Raw genomic sequence first — 26397 nt, forward strand, 5'->3', positions numbered from 1 at the left:
GCAGAGGAGGAGCGGGGAGCTGCTGGTAGGTGCCAGGACCCCGCTCGGGCTGCTCCAGGCCTGCGGGGCAGGGAGGCGTGGGGAGGGCGCGGGCAGCTGTCGTGTGGCATTCTCGGGGCGGCAGCCTGGTGTGGGCACAGGTTGGCGCCAGGGGACGCAGTGGGAGCAGGACCAGGGCAGACACACACCGGCGCGGGCGCGTTGGACCAGGTGAAACCATGGTGGGCAGCCCAGCCCAGCCCAGCCCCCAACGCGGGGGGAACTCGGCAAGGCCCAGGGGAGAAACGTCGCCCAAAATGTCACGGGCGAAGCTGCAGACGCGTGAACTGCGTCAGCCAAGGGGCCGGGGCAGCCTGTGGCGAGTGCCCGGGGCAACTTCTGGGGTGGCGACCGGGGCAGCACCGCACCGCACTGCACCGCTCCACGTAGGGCAGGGAGAGGACAGCAGAGCAGTGGATTGGGCAGGGAGCACAGGCGAAGGAGCAGAAAGCAGAGCAGTGGATCGGGCAGGGAGCGGAAAGCAGGAGCAGCAGATTGGGCAGGGGAAGGGGACTGCAGTGGTGCTCAAGGGAGGGGGTGGATATGCGACTTACTGGAGCCATTAAGGTGGCTGGCACTGAGTTAGTGTCGCCTGTGGTCATCTGTTCTGGGACGCTGTTTGCTCTCTGCAAATAGTGCCTGCTTTCCTACTGCCTGGCCTTGACACATGTCTAACAGCCGTCTGAGCTATCCCGTGACAGCTGCGTGTCTGTCTCTTCCTGATCTTGGTATAATTGACCTTGCTGCATATAACCAGCAGTAAGTGTAACGAGTGCGGTACCTGGATGAGGTTTGTGGTGTGCAGACAACTCTTTATGATGTATGTCAGGCAGGTGAAGAACTGTTTTCAGTAAGGAGGTAACAATGTTGCTACCTCCCTTGCAGTGGTTTGGGGAGGGCACCAGGATGTTCTCAAGCTGTCTGGTGGGTGCAACACTTCCTGGACACCGAGAGGACTTACTCTATATCACATCATCCTCTTTTTATAATTATTGCTTCAGTCTGGAATTTTATAAGATAAAAACTATTGCAGATTTGAACCAACATGTCTTGGCAATTCTGATCCTTTTCAGCATCTTTCCGGTTGTACTGCATCACGGACCCCTTTTATCTACATCCATCCTTACCTGAATTTGAACGTTCAGTCTCCTGGTCACATTCTGGGTCAACTTGTTAATTATTTTCAGCTGGTGTCTCTGTTTATGTTTCACTGGCATCGTCCTGATCGTCAGGTGTTTTGAGCAGATATCTGCAGTTCTTTCTTAAGATTCATCCTTCGTCTGTGATCATGGAATATGGGTGAGGTGACTCCTTTTTGATTAATGTAGCTGTAACCAGCAATGTCCATCTTGCCAAATTTGAACAGAATCTTTGTTTTTTACCTGTGGAAGTGGCCTTGCCCCTTTGTTGTAATTCTGCATCTCACTGTACTTTCCCAGTCTTTTCTGCAGGCTCCTTTGTTACTTTTCCTTTTGCTCCCATGTCAGGTAGTCGTGCTTTCATACACCTGTTGTAGAGAAGCTCCGCAGGTGACTTTCCACATTGCAACAGTAGGTCTGTAGTTGAGTAGAGCCAAGTATGGGTTTTCTCCTTCAATCTTTGCTTTTTTTTAAAAAACAGATTTTCATAGTGTATGCTCTACATTCTGCCTGCTGTTACTTTCAGGATATTTGGGACTGGATGTCTTGTGTCGAAAGTTATACATTTGAGCAAAGTCTAGAAATTCCCTATTCTTGGACTGCAGTTCATTGACAGTAATTGCAGTTTTTGGAATTCCATAGTGTGCAATATATAGATTTAGTATGCTGGACAACTGTTGTTGTGGTGGTATCTTCATTTGTCTGTACTTCCAGAAAATTAGTATGGTAGCCCAGTATAATTGTCATGTCTTCCCAAACCAAACATGTCAATTCCCACTTTGTCCAGTGGACTAGCAAGTTGCATATGAGGTATTATTCATTCTTGCTCAATATCTCTATACTTCTGATGTATTCTTCACCATATCTTCAGTATCATTATTCACCTGTGTCCAGTAGACATCTCTGGCTCTGCTTTTTGATTTAGTCATTCCCAGATGTCCGAATTCATTCCAAAATTTTCCTTCTCATTACTGCAGGAATTACTGCCTGTGTAGCACTTGTGGGTACTCCTGAGATCACTGAAAATTCATTTTTGTGTTGAGAATGCGTAAGTGGGATATGGGTGATTCTTTTTTTTAATCTCCTCCTCTTATGGCTTGTATCACCGCTTGCACTGTTTCACCTTTATCCTTTTTCATCACCAGGTCATCCCAAATACCTGCAGATACATTGTATGATGTTTGAATCATGTTCATAATGTGTGGTCATAGTATGTTCCAGATCATGTAGTTGTGGACTGTTTGATAGAGGTTATACTCATGAAAGTGTGCCTGTAACTAAGTGATGTCCAGGTAGGAACTCCAAGGTCATATCATACTTCTGTAATTTCAGAAGTAGTCACTGTATCCCTGGTGATGCACTTTTGAGTCATTTTTTTCAGTATTTCAGTCAGTGGTTTGTGATCTGTTTCTGCAGCAATAAGGCATTGTACATCCTTGTACATCCATAAAAGCCAGGCCAAGGATCTTCCCCTCCTTCCCCCCCCAATTTGTGCATATAATTTTTCTGCCTATCGTAACCCTAGATGCATATCAAACTGGCAAACCATCAGTCCCATGACGCTATGATAGTACTAATCCCAATCCATATTTGAAACATCAGTGGACACTTTGATGTCTTTTAGTGGGTCAAAGAATTGTAGCACTGGAGCTGATATATTTTAGATTATTAAATTCACTTTCATGTTTGGCATCCAGGCGCTATCTGTGCCCTTGTGGAGAAGATGCTTTAGGTAAGTTGTGCATACTGTATAGTTAGGTATAAAGTTGTTGACATAATTCAGCGTTCCTAGCAAACTTTGAATGCCTTTTTTTATCTTCAGGTTTCGGCACGTTCAGTATCATTTGAACCTTTAAGTTATCAGGTAAGATTCCCTTTGAGATCCTTTGCTTGCCCAGATATTTAATGTATTTTGTTTGAACCTGGCATTTGTCTTTATTCAAGGTAAGGTTGTTAGTTCTTGCAATATCCAGTACTTTTCTTAGGTGTTCTTGATGCTCAGTGGCCCTGCTGCCCTAGATTGTATAATCAGTATAGCCTTTCAGACCCTCTAGCATCTGGTTCGTTGTATGGTGAAATGTTTCTGGAGCTTAATATATTCCAAAAGGCAGTTTTAGGAAGCAGTGTCTTCCAAATGGTGTCTTGGAAGTGCAGGTCTTGGAGTTCTGTGTTCAAAATAATGTGCCAAAGTTCTGGTGATGCATCTGATTTGCTGAAGAATCACAGAAAATGAGGGTTGGAAGAGACCGCAGGAGGTCATCTAGTCTTAACTCCTCGCTCAAAGCAGGACCATCCCTAACTAGATCATCCCACCCGAGGCTTGGTCAAGCCAGGTCTTAACCTCCAAGGATGGAGAGCCCACAAGCTCTCTGGGTAACTTGTTCCAGTGCTTTAGTATCCTCCTAGCGAGAGAGTTTTTTCTAACATTTAACCTAAACTTTCCTTGCCGCAGCTTGAGACTGTTGCTCCTTGTTCTGTCATCTGCTCCTGCCATCTCTGACAGTACTTTTTTTCTTGTGGGTGAGTGAAAGTGTTCTCTCTCTCTCTTTCTCTCTCCCTCTCTTAAAAAAAAAAAAAAAAAAAAAGTTTGTGTTCAACTCTGACAGCTGTAGTCCCTCCCCATTTTTCCTCCAATTACCAGGGAATGGACACAGGCTCTTCTAGTTTCCTAAGGATACACTTTGCTGCCTTATTTTTAGCTCTTATTTTAGTCTTTTTTTTTTTTTTTTGGTTTTTTTTTACAGACTTCTCATGTGACATGTACCGCTGGTTCTGCATCTTCTCTTAACCATATTTTGTATGGTATTGGAAGGTACCCATTCCCTGTGAATACATCTTCACACGTTGGTATTAGGGCCTTTAAATATGGTTCAGTGCCATCTTTCAACCTGTATATTGAATATGTCCCCTCAGTGAAACCAAGTACCTTGTGTACAAGTCCCGAATTGGTTGATTTCCTCTGTGTATCAAAACAAATTCTTGTTCTGTTGTTTTCCCTTGTATCTTAAATGCCAGGATTCACGCTCCTAACTGAAATGATGCTTGCACGGCTTCTTTAAACTCGTGGCAGAGAATCACTTGCCTCATTTAAGGGAGCTTAGCTTAAAGACTGTCTTGATGTTTGACTCCACGACCTATCTTGAGATACATAAGTGCTATTTGTCTGCATTTTAATAAGCCAAGTTTTTTTACCCTTTCAGTTCTTCTTGAATTACATTTGGGAACAGCTCTACCTCCTTGAGTCCCTTTGCACTTACCACATACATGTTTCTACTGTCCCTGCACACTAGATTAATGGCTTGGTTTATTACAACATCTGCGTTTTTGCCTGAATTCTGGATACTTTCTATACTCATGCTGGTTGCCATATCACTGACATTTTGTTTTTGGCTTCCCATGGTATTGTACTTACCAAGCTTAATTTTTTTTGGCCTTTTTGTCAGCTGGTTTAGTGATGGCACTCGGTCATTTCTTGTTTGCCTTCCTCTAGACTTTTCACTTGTGTTTCTGCTCGTTCTGCAGTATGACGTGCACGTACAGGTTTCCCTTGATTTATGCGGTACGTGCATTTCCAGAGAATGGCACGTAAATTGAATTTGCATAAAGCGATCCTCTTTATAATGTAACAAATAGGGATACATTCCCCTAGCTGGGAGGGAGGGAGGAAGGCTGGGACTAGCGAAGGGGGAGGGTTGTGGCACAGCCCATTGGCAGCTCCCGGGGCTGCAGTAGGAAGCAAAGTGGCAGGAACTGTGAATGGGTGCAGGGTGCAGGGCACAAGATGGGGGTGCAGCTGTTGCTGTTACGTGCCCCCTGAGAGAGCTGCAGGCTTGGGGGCTGTGCTGGGCTCTTCCCGGGGGGGTGGGCATGGGCCCCTGGATCTGCGTGTGGGACAACAGCAGGCTGTTGCTGCAGAGTGTGGCTGGCAGCACTACCGGGCTCTCCCTGGTGCTCAGCGGGCAGGTTGGGGGGGGGCTACGGTGAATTTTGGGGTGGCAGCAGCCCCCCTCTCAGCGCCAGCACCTCATTCCTTCAAGCAAGGCTGGGGCCAGCAGCACATGCTCTTCCCGGAGCTCCAGATGGGCGGTGGTGGCGGCAGCACTGGGAGGGGGGCTGCTGCCACCCCAAAATTCACCCTAGCCCTCCCAACATGCCTGCTGAGCCTCAGGAAGAGCCTGTGGCACTGCCAGCTGTGGCCTGCAGCTGCAGCCTGTTGTTGTCCTACGCGCAGATCCGAGAGCCCAGCACAGCCCCCCAGCCTGCAGCCCTCCCAGGGGGCGTGTAGCAGCAAAAGCTGTGCCTCCGCCGTCCCGCGCCCTGCACCCACTCACAGTTCCTGCTGTAGCCCGGGGCCTCTGCTTCTTGTTCACCCCAGTCCCTGCTGCAGTAGCCGCAGGAGCAGCCGTGCCTGTAGCTGCTGGGCTGCACCGTGCCCCAAACCTCCCGGGGCCCTGCTTCTCCCCGCTCATCCCAGCTGCTGCAGCAGACCTAGGAGCAGCTGACACCACCTGCCTGCACTGCAGTATGGCGCAGCACAGGGTCTGGGGTGAGTGGGGAGAAATGAGCCCTGATCGCATAAGAGTGAATTTACCTCACATATAAGGAATTTGGGGTAGAAAAAGGGTGATCGCATAAGAGCGAATTCACATATATGGCACCCGCATAAATCGAGGGAAACCTGTATTGCACTTTCCAGCGTCAGGTCCCTCTCTTAATCACTTATTGTTCTTTTTTATGATAACATCCCTGACTGTTGGGTCTTTAATGAAAGAGCCTGTGAGTGTTCCATATTCACAGTACTGACTTCCTAGTTTTGGGTCTGTGACAAACTCTTTCACTGCTTCCCCTTCCTTTTGTGTTCTACACCTGAACATATAGCTCCCATAAGTAATGTATTTTTTTTTCTAACACAATTACCTTCAAACATTTTTCATTATTTTTGCAAGGCTTTCCTCTCTCCTTCCTCCCTCTATGTTAGGTGTTATACACACATCTCCTCTCTTCCCTCTTCCCATCAGCTGTGCTGGTTCTGGGGCACTTGGGAGATGTAGTGTTTCCAGACTCTGTCCCTCCTCCCACCCTGCTGCACTTGGCCGTGTGGGGCTCAGCAGCATTTTCTGATGAACCAAAACAGTGCTCTTTCCCAGCCATTAGCTGGTTTGGAGCTAGGCTTGGCTGGGGTGGGACTTTTACTTGCCCTCCCAGCTGAGAGAGAGTGGCAAGGGAAACGGGGAGGTGGTGCTGTGTCACTCTGAAGTTTGGAGGGCAGGGTGGCAACAGACAGGCAGGGGATAGGTGTATGGTAGAGGGACAGGCAGGGAGCCCTGGGGGTGCTCTCAGGTGCTCACTCCACTACTCCTTCCTCTTTAGCACCTCTTCCCAGGGCGCCAGAAGTGCCAGTTATGCCTGTGATTATCCATGTTGATCACTTTAAGTCAGGGTTGTCTGACCTCTGAGCAGCGAGGGGCCATACTGGCTTCCCTGCTAACCCCATGGACCTCTCCGCCCCCAGGGGCAGAGGCAGGAACTGGAATCTAGTGGGGAGCACTGAGACCAGGCAGCAGCAGCCAGAGCAGTAAGGGGAGTGGCACACAGGCAGGGGCCCATGGGCCATGAGTTAACCTCACTTTATAGGAGTGAGCTTCTGGAGACTGCTAAGTTGGGGGGCAATCAGCAGGGTCCTTCCCGCATCGCATAATGTGATGTCCAGTTGATGTAATGCTCACAGTAGATGGAGCAGAACTTTATAATATGTTTCCTTCCTCCCCTGCTTTAATCAACATTGAAATAGTTAGCAATGTTGATGCTTTAGTCACTGTCATTAGACTCTAGAATCAGCACTTTTGTTGAGATGAATAGGGTGGGTTGTGCTTCTTCAAGCTGCAGTGTCAGGGCTGGTGGCAGGCCCAGGCACCTGATGACGGCATCAGTTTAAATTCTTCTAATGCTTTTGACTTTTGTCTTTGCAATTATAGCTTGATGGGTTGGTGACCTTCGAGGAGGTGGCCATTTATTTCACCCAGGAAGAATGGGATCTGCTGGACCCTGCTCAGAGGGCCTTCTACTGGGATGTCATGCAAGAGAACTATGACATGGTGAACTCATTGTGTAAGAATGCCTTGCCCTGAGTTTTGAGAATCTCTGGTGTCACTAGAGTGTTGAAGCTGGCTTCTGCTCAGGGTCTTGCCCTAGTCCCAAGGTTTAGGAAGCCCATAATCCCGTCCCTCCTTAAGATATAGGAAGGTTTCGCCTTTTCCTCCCCTGTCCTTGATCTGGGAGAATCCCATTCTCCTTGCTGTATCCTGTCACATCACCACGGTGCAGCACTGCATCCCCGGAGAATGCTGAGACTTGGATTGGGAGGTGCTGAAGAGGTGACCTCCCCCTGTCTGTTGTGTTTTCCATTAGCTGTTTCTGGCCCATGAGACTCCCACACAGGCTCCCATGCTGCTCTCTAGGCTGCCATGGAAAAATGGGCTCCTGCTCCACCTGCCCCAAACTTGGAATTGAAGCTTGTGTGGGTAGGGAATATGTCAGGGCCACTAGGGACTGCCTCCTCCAATATGCTCCACCTGCCCAGCCTCACTCTTCAAGGGCCCACTCCACAAATGAGGTGGTGAAGCTCAGCCGCTGTTCTCAAGACCTCTCTCTCTTTCTGGCATGGTCAGCAGTGATGACAGGGCCTGCTCAAGAGTGGCTCTTTGCAGAATGCCAGGCAAGCAGTGGAGTCATAGCCACAGACTCCCTGTTCGCTTCCCTGTCTGGGCCCTGCCCTATCCATGGGGATGCCCCTGGAGGTTTGGAGACAGACCTGCCCGTAGGATTAACATCCTGGCTTGTCAGCTGCAAATTCCAAAATCCTCCAGCAGGTGCACACTCACAAACATGCACTCATAAATCACTTCTCCAAGATTTTCCATCCCCATATTTAGATTCCACCTCCCTTTCCCCATCCCCACCACCCTCCTACTGCCATCAGTACAGACAAGGGGTTTAATTTGACTCTCAGGACACCCTTTGTTAGGAATGTGACTGCATGTGTGATTCCTCCTGCCCATGCCTGTTGTCTTTCCTCTCCACAGGGAATTTGATTTATATACCCAGTATGACCTCCCAGCCAGAATACAGCCAAGACCCCTGGGTCCCAGCTCTCCAGTGCTCTGAGGGAATGGAGTTCTCAAATGACATCACAGGTGAGGGGACAGTCAGATGTACCCTTGTATGCATAGTACAGGGGTCGGCAACCCCCAGCATGTGGGCCGAGCATGGCACGCAAGGTCATTTTCCTCGGCATGCATTGGGGCCAGGGAGGCAGCAGCTATTTGGAGCCTCCCAGCTGCAGCTGGCCCCAGCTCTGGGTAGCTGCTACCAGCCGGGAGCCCAGGCTGCTTCTAGCAGGCAGCTGGGAGGCTGCAAGTCCTGCTGGGAGCAGCCCGGGCTCCGTGGCTATCAGCAGCTACCCAGAGCCAGGGCCGGCTGCAGCCAGGAGGCTACAGACAGTTGCTGCCTCCTGGGCCCCAGCAGGCGCAGTGCCAGCACCTGCTGCCTTCCTGTAGCCTGGGGCCAGGAGACAGCTGGGGCTGAGGCCGGGGGCGGGAGGGCAGCAGCTGTTTGTAGCCTCCCAGCTGCAGCAGGCCCCAGCTGCCTTCCAGTCCCAGCCGCAGCCCTGGGCTCCAGGGAGGCAGCACATACTGGCGGGGCTTGCCGCTGTGCTGCCCTTGCCGCTTCTGCAAAGCAGTACTGGAACCCAGTGTGGCAGGGCACAGCGGGGGGTGCAGAAAGCTGCCTGCTCCGAGCTCCCCGCTGCCCTGCCACACTTCCCCTATGTGCATGGGAGCAGCGTGGGCAGCAGTGCAGGGTTGTGCCCCTCGCTGCTGCCCCGCCTGCAGGGCTAGTGTGGCCAGGGCAGCTGGGAGCAGGCAGCTTTCTGCACCCCCCGCTGTGCCCTGCCACACTGGGTTCCAGTACTGCTTTGCAGAAGCGGCGACGGCAGCACTACAGTGAGCATTGCCGGTGTGTGCTGTCTCCCCGGAGCCTAGGGCTGGAGCTGGGGCGGGGCGGAGAGGCAGCAAATGTTTGCAGCTGTCTCAGGTTCTTGGTAGCTGCTGACAGCCACAGAGCCCAGTCTGGGGGGCAAGGACTTTGAGTGGGGGGAAAGGGACAGCAGGGGTGGGGGGCAAGGGCTTTGGGTGGCAGGCAAGGATCATGAGCAGGGCAGGGGCTTTGGGCAGGAAGCACAGGGCAGCTGGACAGGGGGCAAGGGGCAGCAGGGCTGGGGGCAGGGGCTTTGGTGGAAGGCAAGGGGCAGCAGGGCTGGGGGGCAAGGGACACAAGCAGGGCATCCTGCCATGTACCCCCTGCCTTCATTTTGTTTTTCTGGCATGCCGGCACTCCAGCACCTTCCAAGGTAGGCATTGTGGTGGGTTTTGGCACTCTGGCCGAAAAACGTTGCCTACCCCTGGCATAGTAGATAGGTGGGATTTCCAATGAGGACCTCTGAACTCTCCCAGTTCTGGCTCAGTTCAGATTTATCCCCAGCAGTGTCATTTTTTGGTACAAGTCACACATTGATTCCCTCCCAGCCTGGCTGAAAACTGACTGTAGATCCCACTCCACTGAGTGTTGGGTGGGATGTGAATTAGGGTCCTCCACTCTTCTCTAGGGAGGGATTTATTGTGGGGAGAAGGATTCAGCTCCTGGATTTTTTTTAAATCTGAACATTTTGGTGGGCCATTTCTTTTCTTTAAGCCACAGCTCTCCAAATGGCAGTCCCTATCCAAATGGCAATGGCTGCAACTAGTTTCTATATATAAAAAATAAATTAAATAGTAAATAGAAAAAAAATTGATTTTTTTTTTTCATATCATGGGGATTCTATTACCATGAAATCATATCAGCATGTCTTTGGGGAACAGTGATGAGTACTGATCTCCAACAAAATAAGTGAACTTGTGAGGAACTTGTGAGTAAGAGGAAGCTTTTCTAGGAAGCAGAATAGCATGGTTGGGTTTGCCCATGTCCCCATGCTGTCTCTGACAATGCTACAGTTCACTTCAAAGTATGTACCACGGTAGTGAGGTGCCCCAAAAAACCTGTTTTGAGATTTTGTTGTTTTTCTTTCAAGGGACAGTGATGATGGGAAAGAACATGTCAAAAAAAAGGAAAATTGATGAGGAAAACAGAAGATTTCAAGAACGTTGGGAAGTGGATTATATGTTTACTGAGCACAACGGAAAACCTCAGTGCTTAGTTTGCTTACGAGTGCTGTCTGTTCAGAAGGAATTTAACCTCCGGCGACACTATCAAACTTTACATGAAGAAAAATATAAAGAGTACAGCGGGGATTTGAGATTAGCTGTGGTAACAGACCTGAAAAATAAATTTAGAGAACCAGTTGTACTCGTTCCTGCAGTTAAAAAGGAAAAGTTATCAAGTGTTGCAGCTTCATATGCAGTGGCTTTGCTGTTAGCCAAAGCAAAGAAACCATACAGTGATGGGGCTCTTGTGAAAGAATGCTCAATTGAAATGGCCAAGGCATTCGGTAATGAGAAGATGGTGAAAAACTTTGAAACAGTTTCACTGTCTCATCGGACAATGGCCAGGAGAATTGAAGATATGAGCAATCAAATATGTGAAAAGATACTGCTCAACGTGAAAAAGTGTCGCTATTTTTCATTATTATTAGATGAGAGCACTGACCAAACTGATATGAGTCAGCTTCTCATATTTATCAGAACTGTGGAGGAAGATTTCTCAGCAAAAGAGGAGCTGCTGTCTCTGGTTTCTTTGCACGACACCACCAAGGGAGTAGATATATTTGAAGCTCTTCAGAAAACCGTGACTGAACACGGAGGTTTTAACAAATGTACCTGTATTGTCACAAATGGTGCTAGGGCTATGGTTGGTTCCAAAGCTGGATTATCAGGTCTTCTGAAAAAGTCTGGTGTTGTGTGTCCCATGATTCACTATATAATTCACCAAGAATCTTTGTGTGAGAAATGGGTGAAACAAGTTGAAGCTATGAAAGTGGTCATGAAGGTTACCAATCTCATTCGTGGTGGAAATAGGTCTTTGTTACAAAGGAAATTCTGCTCATTTTTGGAAGAAATGCAGTCTGTGTATGGAGATTTGCCTCTTCATTCAGAAATTCGTTGGCTGAGTGCTGGTAAGGTTCTTGTAATGTTTTTCGCTCTCAGAAAAGAAATTCCAGTGTTCCTAAGAGAGCAAGTGAAAGCTGACACCACAGAGCTTGAAGAGAGACTTTTGTCTCCTGAGTTTCTGTCTGAGTTAGCCTTCTTGACAGATATGACTACCCACTTAAATGAATTGAATCTAAAATTGCAGTGTAAAAATCATACAATATCAGACCTTTTTGGATGTGTGAATGGGTTTCGTAGTAAACTTAAGCTGTTTAAGGCTGCTATTGAAAAGGGTGATCTTACACATTTCCCATCTTGCAAGGAATTGGTAAAAGAAATGGAAAATTTCGACTGCATAAGCTTTTCAGAATTCTCATCCAATGTAGACGCGATGGTGAAGGAATTTGACAATCGCTTTATTGAATTTGAGTTACTAAAAAATGAACTAATCCTTTTCAACAACCCACTTAGAGCCCCAGTTGAAAATCAGTCTTCCAACATACAACTTGAGCTGTGTGATCTACAGGCCGACCCTTTCCTAGGTAGCAGGCAAGAAATAGGGCAGGACTTCTTTAAACTCGTGGCAAAGAATCGTTTCCCCCATTTAAGGGACCTTGGTTTAAAGATCGTATCGATTTTTGGCAGTACATACCTATGTGAAAATGCCTTGTCTACAATGAAGCTGATAAAATCCCAGTACCGATGTTCACTTACAGATGAATCCCTTGGTCACTTGCTTCGACTGGCCTTAACTGAGGAGTCAGTTGACATTGATATTCTTGTACAGAAGATGGATCACCCACAGTTTTCACATTGAAAAGCTGTTAATTTACTGTTTTGTAATATTTTACCTGTAGTCTTATATGTGTCTATTTCTTTTATATTTGTAGGTGTTTTACTTATGCCTCATCTTTGTATTAAAACAAAAGATACAATTTTTTTATTAAAAACTAATTATTTCCATTTCATCCACTCAGAAAAAAAAAAGAGAGAGAAATAGAGATGCGGTCTGCAGGTAAGATGTGACTAGAAATGTTAATCCTTGCAGTGGATCAGAAGAGGGACAGCTCCTTTCTTACAGACCCACCCCACCCTGGCACAGAATCCCGACAGGGGCCATGGCATGTTATTTCCCCAGCCGGTGGCAGGATGACAATTAAAATCAAAGAGCAGAATCTCCAGCTGGTTGTTTCCAAGCCAGTGGACCCTCTCGGCATGTTAGTGACCTTCATGTTGTGCATGAAAGTTTGGTATCACAGGCTCCCTCCTGTCCTTAAGGCATCTGAGGGGCTGGTGGTCAGGGCTTACAGTAGGTATTTGGGAATCTATCCATAGCCCATCACTGTTTCTCTTCTAGCTGTTCATCTTTTGTTCGTTTTTATTCCCTCCACAAGGTTTCATGAAAATTATAATAAAAACATCCCACAGCAGGAGCCTGATCATGAGACTCCAGAATTGATGCTGCTACCAATGATGTTGGTGTGAGAGGTCTAGGAAGAAAGCGTGGTCCTGGTACTTGCGATTACATGACAGAAAACAGTTGGGAGGCAGTAGGGAGGGAGTAGGATTGAATGCTGTGATCCCAAGCTGCCCACCGAAGAAGCGGGCCAGAGTCCAATGGTATGTAGAACTGGGTGTGGACATAGCTGGGTGGGGAAGAACTAGGACTTCAAAGAGGAAAGGGACAAAGGGGGTTGGAGGGGACCGTGTGAGGGCTGCAGAGATGGAGAGGCTCCTGGGGATGTTAGGAAGGGTCAGTCCAGGCAGGAGACAGTCTGCAGCATTTCAGGGAACGTGTCCATGAAGATGAGATCAAGCCTGTCATGTCAGATCTATGCCACAAACTTTTTCTGGTGTAGCTCTGTTGGCTAAAGAGTGAAAAGATCCCCACCCACCTACAGGTGAGATCACTATACTGACAAGCTATAGTTTAACCTGGATACTGGCTTCGTTGGCCAGCCTATATGTTACTGCACCTACAGCAGCAACTGGAAATCGGGGCCGAGCATCCTGCAGATCCTAGAATTTGTGCTCTCCTAAAGTGCTGTCCTTGGAGGACCTGGATGCCGGTCAGTTCCCCAGAGCCCCAGCTCCTCACACAGCCTGGGTAGAAGACTGTGTGTGGGGAGGGAGAGAGAGCCTCAGACACCCCTGGCAGGGCTGCATGTTCTGCAATTCAGAGGGATGCCCCAGCCCTGAATCTCTTACCTCGGCAATATTTGCTCTGCTCTGGTCACAAAGGAGGAAGTTTGACAAAGCCACACCACTTGGAGGTGGGTGGGTTTTTTTCTTGCTCTGCGGGTGGAAACAGACACTGCCGGATGTCTCATTTGTTCCACCACATACATTTTTTATGGTGGTACAAATTGTAAACAAATCAATGTCACTACCCTGAAGTGCCACGACAAAGGAAAGTCAGTGGCACAACAAAAGGCAGTAATAGATTGCAACTTTATTGGAGCAGACCTCTATTAGCACTGCGGTTAGCTCTATTAGCTCCTGTTCTCCAGCCACCCCAGGCAGGTGCGCGGGGGCCTTTGGGCCTCTCAAGTCCCTGGAACAACTGCCCGCTTTCCCCACTTACCCTGAGATTCCCTGGGGCATCCCTCTATCTCTTGATAAGCAGGGAAGTCGGGGTTTCCTGCTCAGCCAGACCTGTCCCCCATGATCATGGGGGAGCAGGTCTGGTTGAGCGGGGAAAGCAGGAGAATCAAATCTGTACTTGTCCCACTCTGTTAAGGGTGTGTGGGACAAGGGGCAATGTGTAATTTTCCAATGAAGCAGCATAGCTGATCCACTTCATTCAATAACTCTGTTTCTAGCTTGAGCTAACATAACTTTGTTATGAGTAGCCCAAGTCTGTCAACTGGAAAAGCACCAGAGGGAGGATCTGCCTAGCCAGTCCAAACAGTTTGGTAATTCAGGCATCAGCCTGGGTGATGGATTCTCAGGCAGGCAGTGCTACACGGAGGAGGTAGGAGACAGGATGGGTTTACATAGGTAAAGCAAGCAACTATGGAGAACCAAAATCCAGTTGCACGGATCCCAGACTTACTGCAGGCCTCTGGTAGTCTAACTTCTCCCAGTTTCAGCACCCTAGTGCAGAGCTGTAGGAAAGGCGAATTAGCCAAGGTGCAGTGTCATGTAAACATAGCCATGCTGCATCTGGTATAGCAAATTAACACTACCAGAGCTTTTTAAGGTGTGCAAAGCAGTGCAGGGTCTCAGCAGGGGGCATTTAGGCAAGGAGAGCGCTTTGTCCAAATCAGGATAAAACTCTTGTTTCAGGATCTCCAGGGACACCAGAATAGGACCCAATGATTTGGGATGATTGGTCTCTTTATTTGTAGGTAATCTGTTCTGGGGAATGAGCAACCCCACAAAAATAGACACTGGTTGGTGAAACATTAACTGAGATGGATATGAAGCCTTCCCTATCGCCACAACCTCCCCGTGGGTGAGAGACCCAGTCTGGGGCTGTCTTCCTGAACTATGAGATGGATGTGGTCCTGTTTTACAATGTGGCTGGCAGGTCCCTCTTTAGCAACATGCCTGGCACTTACACTTAGGCAGCCTGAATGGCAAAGGGAACGGGGAGCTCAGGGACCTACAAGTACTTCCCAGTTCTTTGCTGTGTGACCCAGTGGAGGCAGGAAAACTGGAGGGGAGGCATCTTTTTATAAGAGGCACAGGGCCTTCACATCACGCCCCTATGCTACTGTGGCATGGTCCAACCCACGTGCTAAACAGCCCAAGGAAAGCTCCGAGTCGTCCTCTCCCTCAGCCTCCAATCTTTCCAATCACCTGCAAGCAGCACATGGCCCTTCCTCCCCTACCCACCCCTTCTGGCTCCATTAAGACCATGCTCGATTCCCAAGGGCTCAGTGAATCTCTGATTCCACATATTTAACTCTTCAGATGATGCACACACCCTGGCACTGCTTTGAAGCACTGATGCACTGGGAACAATCATGTGGCCTCTCTGACCCCCAGCAGGGTAAGTGGGTCATGGCTTCTGGCATGAATAATCACACCAGAGGGTCAAAAACTTGGTTTCCTCAAATAGGCATCACAGATGAGTCAGGAAGCAGCTTCTGTGAACATCTGTGTTAGCAAGGTCGATTGCTCAGGAGGGAATGGGAAGAAGAGGGGTTGATCCCACCAGCAAAAAGAGTTCAGTTAAAACTTTCAAATGCTTGTTCACAGGAACTACAGTATTCCCCCAAGGGTTAAAACCAGGAAGGATCCAGCCCAGGTGTGTTGGGGTGGGAAGCAGTAACACAGAACCTGTAAGGCAAGGCAGGAAAATCCAGCAGGAAGCACCCTGGATTGGGGGCTCAGGAGAACTTTGCTCTAGTCCTGACTCTGCCACTGCCTGGCTGGGTGATCTTGGGCAAGTCACTTCACCCCTCTGTACCTCAGTTTTCTTGTCATTAAAAAGGGGAACCTGAGAAGTACAGATGGGGAGAGCAAGGGCTTTTAAGGCAGCCACAATCCCTCCTATACAACTCAGGTCGTTTGCACCACTGAAGGCTCCTGTCTTGTGCTCCTTCCTGCCTCTTTCATTAGGCCCCTCCTGCCTCCCCAAAATGCCACCCCATACTCTTCATCCCCTGAACACATCTGACTTGGCCCTTAGGCCTGCTGCAAGGGCCCCTTGCTCTCATCTGTGCACAACCCCAGTCCAAGGCTGCCGGCGGTTTGCAAGCAAGCAAAAGTTGCCTGTGGGGGGCAGGAGTTTTATTAACGTGATGGGAAGTGACCCAGACGTGGCAAGAAGTTGGGGAGCAAAAGTGATTGCAGAAACATGTCTGGAGGGGAGGAGCATGGAGCTCTTTGTTCCCCCAGCAGGAGGGGAGGGATAAGGTGGGCGCCATGAGGAATGGGCAGTCGTAACTCCAGGGGGATGGAAGCACTGGTGGCGGTGGTGGCAGTGAGGGCAATCTCTCTCTCTCGCTCTCTCTCTCTCTGATTACCAGGAGGCAGGGGAGCCTAAACAGATGCATCTGCAGCTGACCAGCTCCCTGCAGAGTCAAGAATTCTAGACTTTGGCACCAAAACTAGCGCTGGCCAAGTGAAATCCTTTCCCTTGTTCCTGCGCCATCCTGAACAGATGCAAACCTCTGGAACAGGATTCATTCTTCTCCTGGCTCTGCCTGGGCCTCACTCCTGCTGCCGGGTCTGGTCCAGGGCATGCTGGGTGTCCTCCCCATGGTGCAGGCGGCGGTGGGTGATGACATTGGAGCTCTGGCTGAAGCGCTTGCCACAGTCTGGGCAGACATAAGGCTTCTCTCCGGTGTGGACACGCCGGTGCTTAGTGAGGGAGGAGTTGACATTGAAGCCCTTCCCGCAGTCCAGGCAGACGTAGGGGCGCTCGCCGGTATGGACGCGCTGGTGGGTGGTAAGGTGAGCCCGCTGGCTGTACTGCCGCCCACATTCCCCGCACCGGAAGGGTTTCTCCCCCGTGTGGACTCGCCGGTGCCGCACCAGGTTAGAGACCACAGCGAAGCTCTTCCCACAGTCCCCACAAATGAAGGGCGTCTCACCCGTGTGACTGCGCTGGTGGGTGAGCAGGTAGGAGCTGGTGGTGAAGCCCTTCCCGCAGTCTGAGCATGTGTAGCGCTTCTCCCGGCGGGCGGTGCTCTGGTGCCGCACCAGGTGGGGCCGGTCGCTGAAGCCCCGGCCGCAGTCTGTGCATGCGTAGGGGCGCTCTCCAGTGTGCGTGCGCTGGTGGGCAATGAGCTTGGAGCTGATGGTGAAGCCCTTGCCACAGTCGGGGCACACATAGGGGCGCTCGCCCGTGTGCAGGCGCTGGTGAGTGATGAGGTTGGAGCTGCCGCTAAAGCGCCGGCCGCAGTCCCCACATGCATAGGGGCGCTCCCCAGTGTGGGTGCGCCGGTGCTTGATGAGGTCGGAACTGACATTGAAGCTCTTGCCGCAGTCCCGGCAGGCATAGGGGCGCTCGCCTGTGTGCAGCCGCCGGTGGGTGACAAGGTGGGAACGCTGGCTGCAGCGCCGCCCACAGTCGGGGCACGTGTAGGGCTTCTCCCCTGTGTGGCTCCGCTGGTGGCGGACCAGATTGGAGACCACGTTGAAGCGCTTGCCGCAGTCGGGGCAGCGGTAGGGCTTCTCCCCTGTGTGGATGCGCCGGTGGGTCACCAGGGCTGAGCTGTGCCCAAAGCCCTTCCCGCAGTCAGGGCACTGGTAGGGCTTCTCGCCCACGTGTGCCCGTTGGTGCCGCAGGAGATTGGAGAAGGCCCCAAAGCGCCGCCCGCAATCTGGGCATGGGTGAGCCCTCTTGCCCGTGTGGCTGCGCTGGTGGGCCAAGAGGTTGACCCGCTGCTGGAAACTCTTCCCACAGTCCTGGCAGGGGCTGGGCCTCTCCCGGGGGCGCAGGCTCTTGTGGGTTAGGGCCTCAGTGCGAGACGTCAAGAAAGACTCCCTTAGGCAGGCCTGGTTTTCCCCCCGAGGACTCTCGCGAGCCTGATCCTCCTCAAGGCACTGGGAAATGTCCCCTTTGGAGCTTCCCGACAACAGCTTGTCTGGCTCTGCATGCTCAGGGCCCTCATCTTCATTCTTGCTCACTGTCCCCTCATCTGCTGGGACAGAGAGAGGACAGGAGTCACCCCTTGCCTTGCAGAAGGAGGGGGTCATGGCAGGGCAAGGAATGAAACCTGGCTGGGGGGCATTGCAATCTAGTGCCATGAACCAAGTCACCATTGGAAACAGCTGGGAGCAGGGACTCCTTCCTCAGAGTCCTTTCTGGACAGGTGAGATGGGGAAAGGACCGATTCTGCCTCCATTCCCCACCCTCAGGTGAAGGCAGGTGACTGGGGTGGGGGAGTCCTTGCCAGGCACCAGTGAAGAAGCTGCAAGTCAGGTTACAGTTTTGTCACAGAGACAATGAATTGGAAAAAGCTCCCTGATGCTCATGAAGCACTTGACTGCTCAATGAGGAGGTCCTGGGAGCAGCAGTTCAGCCAGGGACATTGGCCTCTGGGGAGGATAAGGGGCATGAGCCTTCCCCTCAAAGCTCCCAGGAGGCCGTGCTCCCCCATTGAGGGCTGCTTGGTCATAGTAAGCATCTAATACGTGCACTTGGCAACTTTCCAGTGAATATGGATTTTTTTTCCCCATGCCCCTACCATTATATTGACCGTAAGGTGACCATAGCCTGAGCCATGAGCAACCTCTGCTGGGAGTCTAGGACACCTGCTGGGACAATCCTAGCCCGGGGGAGGAGACGAGGCAGAACCGGGAGTGCAGACGTGGCATTCGTAGTGGCCCCAGCCAGTTCCTGCACTGGGTGGTGGGTTCTGTGCCAGTCTAACCAATGCCTCACCTGTGCAGGCACTGCTGGGGATCTCCCTCACCTCACAGCCCTGGAGGTCCTGGACCCATGGGTTTTCTTCTAATTTCAGCTGGGAGACTGCCTCTGGCTGGGGAACCGGAGAGCCTGTTCCTGAGACAGAACAGAAGTGAGGTTACAGCATCCTAGGTCCGGGTTACATGAATGGCTGGGGAAATAGGGTCCAGCTGCCTGAGTGGATGGGAAACACTCTTGGGGACCCTTGGGAAATTCCTCTCTGCCCCTTGAGAAGCCCTGAGCATGGAGGCAGGAATAGGACTAATCCGTTTCCACATCTCTCCAATCTTATCCTGTGGGAGGAGAGGACTGTCTCTCACGTGGGCTCTGGTTCAGTCCAGAAATCTCTGGTCCCTCTTAGCATCCCTGAGCTGCAGCCATTCCCTGAGCCTGTCAGAGGCGGAGCAGTTTGTCATGAGCAATGGCAAGCAGGTCCTTACCCGGAAGGGAGCCGCTCTCATGGTTCTCCTGCATGGCTTCCCTGTAGAGAGCTCTCTGACTGGGATCAGTGAAATACAGGGCCACCTCCCTGAAGGTCACTGGACCCTGTAACAACAAATATTCCCTGCTCAACACCTGCTGCACCAGCCTCAGTCCCACCAACTCAGGCCCAAGGGACCCATACTGGTGTCTCTTCTCTATTCCCTGATGCACAACGTCCTTACAGCTCCCACTGCCCCCCAGTTAGATTCACATTCCCCATCCCCCTGCCTTATTTGATGATGTTGCCCCAGGATGTGCTCTGCTCTTGCCGCTACTCTTGCAACACCAGAATGGTCAGATCATAGAATCATAGAAATTAGGGTTGGAAGGAGGTCATCTAGTTCAAGCCCCTGCTCAAAGCAGGCTCATCCCCAACTAGAGCATCCCAGCCAAGGCTTTGTCTAGCCGGGTCTTAAAAACCTCCAAGAATGGAGCGTCCACAACCTCTCTAGGTAACCTGTTCCAGTGTTTTACTACCCTCCAAGTGAGAAAATTCTTCCTAATATCTAACCTAAACTTCCCTTACTGCAGCTGGAGACCATTGCTCCTTGTTCTGTCATCTGCCACCACTGAGAACAGTCCCACTCCTTTGGAGCCACCCTTCAGGGGGTTGAAGGCTGCTACTAGATTATGAAATAGCAGCTGTAGAAAACACTTCACAGGCATCACACCACCTTTGGTACACAGATGTAAGTCACACCAGTGTCAGAAGTTGGCAGACAACTAGCTCTTCTGGCAAAATGTCTGTAGTAGGAACTATTACAGTATATTGTCCCTACCTTGCACCTTAGTAGTTTACATACCTGTAGTTTTAACCCTGATTTTTCCTGTGGTGTCTCTACACCAGATTCTGCTGAATTATACTGGTGTAGGGCAATAAATGTGTGTCCGCTGCTTGTTTATAGCCATGTAAGGGCAGACTGTGCTATGTTCAGCATGCCATTTGACCAGGCTATCATTGGACAGGGTGTTGTCTAGTGCTTAGGGCATGCCCCAATGTGCAATGGAGGTAACAACACTAACTGAGCTCCCTTGGTAGGTTAGAGCCTGGATTGAAGGGAGAAATATTTGCATGCTGAGACAGGCTGAATCAGAAAGAGCTGAATCAGACTATTGGGTGACATTGCGCGCTGCAGGGTACTCCCCTGCCCATCCACCCATAGGGCTGACCAGGTAAACCAGGCCCTGCTTAATACAAGCATTCCCGCAGCTTCTAACCTCACTGTCCCATGCCTAGCCCTGTGCGCTTCCTGCCCCTCCAGGATAACCCCTGCCCATCGCTCACCTGAGCTGAACCTGCTGCAGCCATTTCCCTTCCCCGTCTGCCACAAGGATGGGATGATCTGGGCTCGAACACAGCTGTTATTCTGTTGCCTGTCAAGAGAGAGAGGGATGACAGGGAACAGGGGGCTGAAAATGGGCTCCAAGCTATTTTCCCGCTGCCCTTTGAGATCCCGCTCCAGAGGAAGAGCTGTGATTCCTCTGATGTCAATGGAAAATGCAGAGCTGGCAAGAAGCTTGGACATCAATAGCTACCAGCGCTCGTCGAGCTGTCAAGCAAAAGACAACGGCATCCATTGCAAGAATTGATTTCCACAGCTTGCTCTCCTCTGCAGACAGATCTGCTAGACTCTGCCTGGCTAGAAAAACGCTTGGTCACTTTATTGCAGCATGGCCCCAGCCCTTCCTACCACGACCTGAACTCACAGACATCTGCAAACCCTCCCCGCAACACTCGCCCAAGCACTAGAAATCAACAGGATCCAAGGAGCTGCCCTGTGGGTTCCCCAGACACTGTCCCCAAGGACTGCCCATCCCCTCAGCAACACAAACAGGGGCAGGGACCTGCTTTTCCTCTCTACTCCTTACCTTGGTCACAGGACAGTGACTCTGCCCAGAGTGGCTGCAGGGAAGGGGCCTGGACCAGGCTGGAGCTGGTCAACTCCCTCCCCACTGCCTGCTCCTGCTGCCCCGTCCAGCCTGGCTCTCTCTTTCTGTCTTCTCTCCCTTGGTCTGGGACATAGTGTCACTGTCCCTCTCCTAGCATTAGTCTTCCTGCAGCTGGATCAGCTCCTAACAGCACTACTGCTCCTGGGAGTCAGAGAGAGAGAGAGAGTGTGTGTGCGCTGCTCTTGGGAGTGAGTGTGTGTGTATATATATGCTCTGGGGAGTAAGAATAAGTGTGCGTGCATGCGTGCGTGTGTATACTGCTCCAGGGAGTGAGACAGAGTGTGCATGTGTGTGTGTGTGTGTGTACTGCTCCTGGGAGTAAGACTGTGTGTGTGTGTGTGTGTGTGTGTGTGTGTGTATGTGTACTGCTCCTGGGAGTAAGACTGAGAGTGTGTGTGTGTGTGTGTGTGTGTACTGCTTCTGGGAGAGAGAAAGAGAGAGAGAAAGTACTACTTTTGGGAGTGAGAGTGTGTGAGTGTGTACTGCTCTAAAGAGTGAGAGAGAGTGTGTGTGTCCCGGGAAGCAGAGATGGGTGCAGAGGGGCGGTGTGTGCAGACCCCTGCCCTGCCTGCCCCAGCACTTCCCCCAGGTCTCTCTCCATTACCTGGAGTCTCCGGGTCAGGAGCTGGTGTCCCGGGCTACCCTGGGGGCTGATTGCAGCCGCCAGAGGAAGTCCCCCCTCTAATAAAGGTCTCTTCTCGGTGCAGCCTGTGCCGGGGGTGAAGCAGCTGCTCAGCCTGGGCTCCTGGATTGTAGGGCAGGCAATATTGCCTCCTGTGCCCCCTCCGTCACTGCCAGGAGATGCTCAGTCTCTGGTCCCTTGGTTCTTTATTCAACCCCTTTCCTGCCTCCCCTCCTCCCAGCATCCAGCCAGAACCTCTCAGCTGATCCAGCCCCTTCCTGTGTCCTTCAATACCAACCCGAGCTGCAACACCAGCTAGGATGGCGAAACATCTTGCCACGAGCTGCTCCGAAGAAAGAGCAGAGATCCTGGTTCATACCAGCTTCTCCAGGTCTGGCTGGGAGAGGGCAGCAAGGGACCTGGGGCTGCCCAGAGGCCTTGCAGCTGCAGCCTCTGCCTGCTGTGCTCCCCTGCTCACCTCATGATGGAAGGAATGAGAGAGGCAGAGGGAGGGAGCATCTTCTCCCTCCCTCTATCACGTGCATGGCAGCAGGGAGCTGGGGGTGACTGATGTTACTGCAGCCTGCCAGCAGCAAGCCTTCAGTGGTCACGAGTTAGGCCACAGGAAAATCACAAGAATGGCTCAAAAATCACAAGAGCCTTAAAAAAAACAGTAACCAGAGCAGTTCTCTTCTCTGCTCTGGGAGCCTTTCAGCAGACATTTCTCTTCCTTCCGCAACAGAGAAGGCTATTTTTTTTAACAACTCCAAACAGATTTCCCCATAACCACGGGACTCCAGGGCCTGGGACTTTAAGCACCAAGGATTAAGCAGAAGCATGATATAATGATGAATCTTGCTATGCCTCTGAGAGCTTACAACAGTGATTCTCCAACTTTTTAGACTTGCGACACTGCTTGGAAAATGCCAGCTCTTAGGTGGGTTTTTGTTGTAGCCGTGTTGGTCTAAGGACAGAGGCAGGCCAGGTTCTTTGGGTAGATGTGATATCTTTTATTAGACCAGCTGAGGAGTTGAAAAAAGTTTTTTGCAAGCTTTTGGGTGCAATCACCCTTCTTCAGGCATAGGAAGCCTGCTGTTTTGAGACTCCAAGGAATGAAAGAAGATAAAAGTGGGACAGGATGTCAGTAAGAATGTAAATAGGTGGATATTAGGAAAACAAAAGGTACAAAAGAGAAGGGAGGGGGAGAAAATGGGGGGGAAGCCAAAGGTAAGTAAGGGAGACTCTACTGTAGTGAAGAAAAGAGGCTCTTAGCTTTCACTCATGTCTCAGCTACAAAAAAACACTAGAGCAATTCTTTTGTTGCAAAGAACTCAGAAAGCCCACAACAGGTCTCGATTGTTTTGATATTAGGGATGCCTACTTGCAAGTTTGGGGGTTATCTTGTGAATCATGTAGGTGTTGGCCCACCTACAAAGGCTTTGAGTCACTGAGGGTTAGACACTGATGATGACTCCAGTGATCGCATCTCACAGTGGTGAGAAACTTCCTAATATTCTTGGGTCAGGTATCCAGGTATTTCATAAAAGATATCACCTCCACCATGAGTTGGCGGTCATTGGGACCGCTGTTTCGCCTCCTGCCGGGGAAAGAAGCAGAGAGTTCAAAATAAGGTGACTTGGGGATGAAGGAGAACTGAAAAGAGGGAGGAATGAGATACTGTATGTGACTGTGAATGACAGAGACAATCAGGGAGAGGATGGATGGAAGATGATGAGGGGCAGGACCAGGAGCAGGGGTCCAGAGATGTGACTAGATAACAAGAAGAGGTGAGAAAACAAGAATAAGGGGAAAGGAAAGGCCTGGGGTGGGATCTGTGTTCTTCTCCTATTGGTCCCATTCACCTCCAAGCTAAGGGTTTCATTCCCAGTGAGAGAAAGGGGCAAGAGCCTAGTTTGGCTGTCACAGGTGGCGCTGTGTCCCGTGGCCCTGTCCGCGTCTGGTAGCATCTGACATCATCCTCTGAGCAGACACAGAGAGCAAGGCAGGACTCTGTGTTGCTGTGGATCTTTGGGTATCTGAGTGCAGAGAGAAATCCAAGGGCATCTCCAAGCTGCAGATGAATGTCCTAAGCTGGGTGCTCCCTGTGCTGGGTTAGGGCCAACCTGTCAAAGAGAATTTGGCTTCTGACATCTGGCTGGAGTTGGGAGCCTGCTTCTGCTGCTTACAAACATTAAAAAAAAAAGGTGCTTTAAACTCAGCACACACCCCCACCGAGCCCAGCACATGCCCAGAAGAGGCATTGCGTTAGTTGAGCTTGGCTCACCCAACATCTATATAGATCCAGGTGCTTTAGTGGGGCTTTTTTGGTGCTTTAACAACTGATGGAGCAGCTCTTAGATAAAAGCACCAAAAAGTCCCGCTGAAGCACTTGATCTATACAGACGGTGAGGAGCTGGATCGAACTAACGCACTGTCTCATCCAGTAAAGCACTTTTTTTTTTTAACTTCTTTCTTCCTCCAGGGCCCAAAATACTCACCCATAAGTGGAGACAGATCCGGCTTCAATTCCCAATTCCCCCTTTTACCTCCTAAAATTGAACGTGAGGCGACTCGGATACACAGTTTTTCGGGGCTGAGTGTTCTTGGAATCACAGAAACATAGGAAGTTAGGGTTGGAAGCATGGGCAACGCATAGGGGGTGCACGCAGGTGCACGTGGCCCCCCTGCGATTGGCCACTGCCAACGCTGCCACCAGCATTTGCGGGAAGTCACCTCTCCACCCCCCTACCCTTCCTGCCCTGCTGCTGACATAGGCAGGGCTGCCTGCAGGTGGAACCTGCTCACCCTGCCACCACCGCCTGCGGGCAGTTGCCGTGACCCCCTCCAGCCTCAGGAGGCACGAGTCATTCATGGTTGGTATCGGCGACTGGTGCCTCCCAAGTCTGGGGGGCACCAGATCGCCGACAGGGCTTCCCCGCCACTGATCGCCAATTGGGCGGGGTGTCCACTGGCACTTCTGGTTTTGTGGCTGGGTTTCCAAGGGGTGCATGGCCAATCTCAGGAGATGCACATGCACATGCACCTGTGTGCCCCCCCTACGTGTCGCCAATGGTCAGAAGGGACCTCAGGAGGTCATCTCGTCCAACCCCCTGCTCAAAGCAGGACCAGCCCCAACTAGATCATCCCTGCCAAAGATTTGTCTAGCTGGGTTTTGAAAACATCCAAGGAGGGAGCTTCCACCACCTCTCTGATTAACCTGCTCCGAGTGGGTTTTTGCTCTGTCCATAGTCAATACAGGCCGAACCATGACTCTTTAGTTTGTGTTTTACTACCCTCCTAGTGAGAAAATTCTTCCTAATATCTCACCTAAACTTTCCTTGCTGCAACTTGAGACCATTGCTCCTTGTTCTGTCTCTTCTTCTGTGCCAGCTCTAATTACAGGCAACAGAAACAGGAAGGCTGGCGGGGGGCGGCAAAGGCAGAACATTCACTGGTGAATTTTGTTAATTTCCATCTTGCTCAGTCCCTGTGATGGTGAATACATGCCAAAGGGTGTGGGGAGGAGCGGAGCTTGGCCCTGAAGCTCAGGAGAGCTGCCAGAGGGACAGAGGGGGAAAACAAGCTGGGGTGCTATGCAGGACCAGCTGGAGGGAAGGGGAAGTTGGCTAATGTAGATGGCTGGTAGGTTTGGGTTAGGCTAGAGAGTGGGCCAGGGGCAAGGCCTCAGCAACAGCATATAGACAGACCCACAGCCTGGGAATGCATTTGGTCCTTGGGCACTGTGTAGGCTACTGAGTGAAAGGAACAGCTCAGTAGATGCGTCTACATGTGCATTTACTACACAGTAACCTACTGCACAGTAAGTTACTGCACAGTAAGTGGTTTTTAGGCCAGCATCTACACATGCAGCCATTAAAGTGCAGTCATGCTGTGTGTGGACTAACTGGGGACTAAGTCCACACAGTGTTACTGTGTAGAAAGATGTCTACATGTGTATTACTGCTCAGTAACTAATCCGGTGTAAATTTTATACCTGCATGATGCCGATATAAAATTTACACCCAAATCGGCATAAGTCACCATAGTTCCTGCGCTGTATGGCTGTGCATGTGTAGACACATACCCGTACTGTGCAGTAATGTTCAGTTATTGTGCAGTAGCCTAAATTACTCCATAGTAAATGTACAAGTGTAGATGCATCCAGTGTGTCCTTAGGGGTACTTTGTAAAGATGAGCAATCTCTGATCACCGGCCTGCTATGCTGAGTTCCCACTGAGCTTTACCTTTTGATACTAAAATGATGGGATATTTTAAAAGAATGCTACCTTTCTAGCCAGGGTCAGAGCACTGCAACGAATGAAGGGTAGAACAGTACCCCAACACAAGCCTTATGTGAAGAGGTAAAGAAATACAAAAGCAGGTCAGTTCACTGACTTTTGTCAGTAAAGTGCAAGCTGCCACAAGTGGTCAGGAGGAAGTGATGTTGCAAATGGAAAAGAGGTATCTGGATTTTCCTGTTCAAACAAGATTTGCTCAGTGCAAATCTCCAAATTAGCATGCGGGGAGATGAACAGTTGAAGCACTGTCAAAATGTAGCACTTTATCCGCTGCAGCTGTTTCATAGATGTTGTTAGGTGTTAGGGTCGGAAGGGACCTCAATAGATCATCGAGTCCAACCCCCTGCATAGGCAGGAAAGA

The 26397-nt window shown here is 50.6% G+C and overlaps 2 protein-coding genes across 7 annotated transcripts in view; one reads left to right on the plus strand and one right to left on the minus strand.

Moving 5' to 3' along the window:
* LOC106723050 (general transcription factor II-I repeat domain-containing protein 2B-like) overlaps window positions 1-12756 on the plus strand; it is a 13247-nt gene extending 491 nt beyond the window's left edge. The window contains exons 2-6 of the mRNA XM_014526451.2: window positions 5-25; window positions 3001-3042; window positions 7154-7286; window positions 8261-8371; window positions 10303-12756. Coding sequence (XP_014381937.2) covers window positions 5-25; window positions 3001-3042; window positions 7154-7286; window positions 8261-8371; window positions 10303-12134 — 2139 coding nt within the window. The 3' untranslated portion in view covers window positions 12135-12756. The remainder of the gene's footprint in view (window positions 1-4; window positions 26-3000; window positions 3043-7153; window positions 7287-8260; window positions 8372-10302) is intronic.
* A 3278-nt stretch (window positions 12757-16034) lies between these two features.
* LOC102381686 (zinc finger protein 883-like) lies at window positions 16035-22215 on the minus strand. Of its 6 annotated transcripts, none has more exons than XM_025193454.1 (6): window positions 22037-22173; window positions 21036-21257; window positions 20452-20540; window positions 19124-19229; window positions 18660-18779; window positions 16035-17913 (listed from the first exon to the last, which is right to left on the minus strand). In XM_025193454.1, the coding sequence occupies exons 3-6, from the start codon at window positions 20473-20475 to the stop codon at window positions 16481-16483; spliced, it is 1683 nt and encodes a 560-aa protein (XP_025049239.1). In that variant the 5' UTR covers window positions 20476-20540; window positions 21036-21257; window positions 22037-22173; the 3' UTR covers window positions 16035-16480. The 6 variants fall into 6 exon arrangements, with proteins under 6 accessions (XP_025049239.1, XP_025049238.1, XP_014381944.2 ...); XM_025193453.1 differs by having other exon boundaries at window positions 21721-22167; XM_014526458.2 differs by lacking the exon at window positions 21036-21257 and having other exon boundaries at window positions 18660-18773; window positions 22037-22215.
* Between the last annotated feature and the right edge of the window lie 4182 nt (window positions 22216-26397).

This window comes from Alligator sinensis, unplaced genomic scaffold, assembly GCF_000455745.1.
Source record: "Alligator sinensis unplaced genomic scaffold, ASM45574v1 scaffold1307_1, whole genome shotgun sequence".
NCBI lineage: Eukaryota > Metazoa > Chordata > Crocodylia > Alligatoridae > Alligator > Alligator sinensis.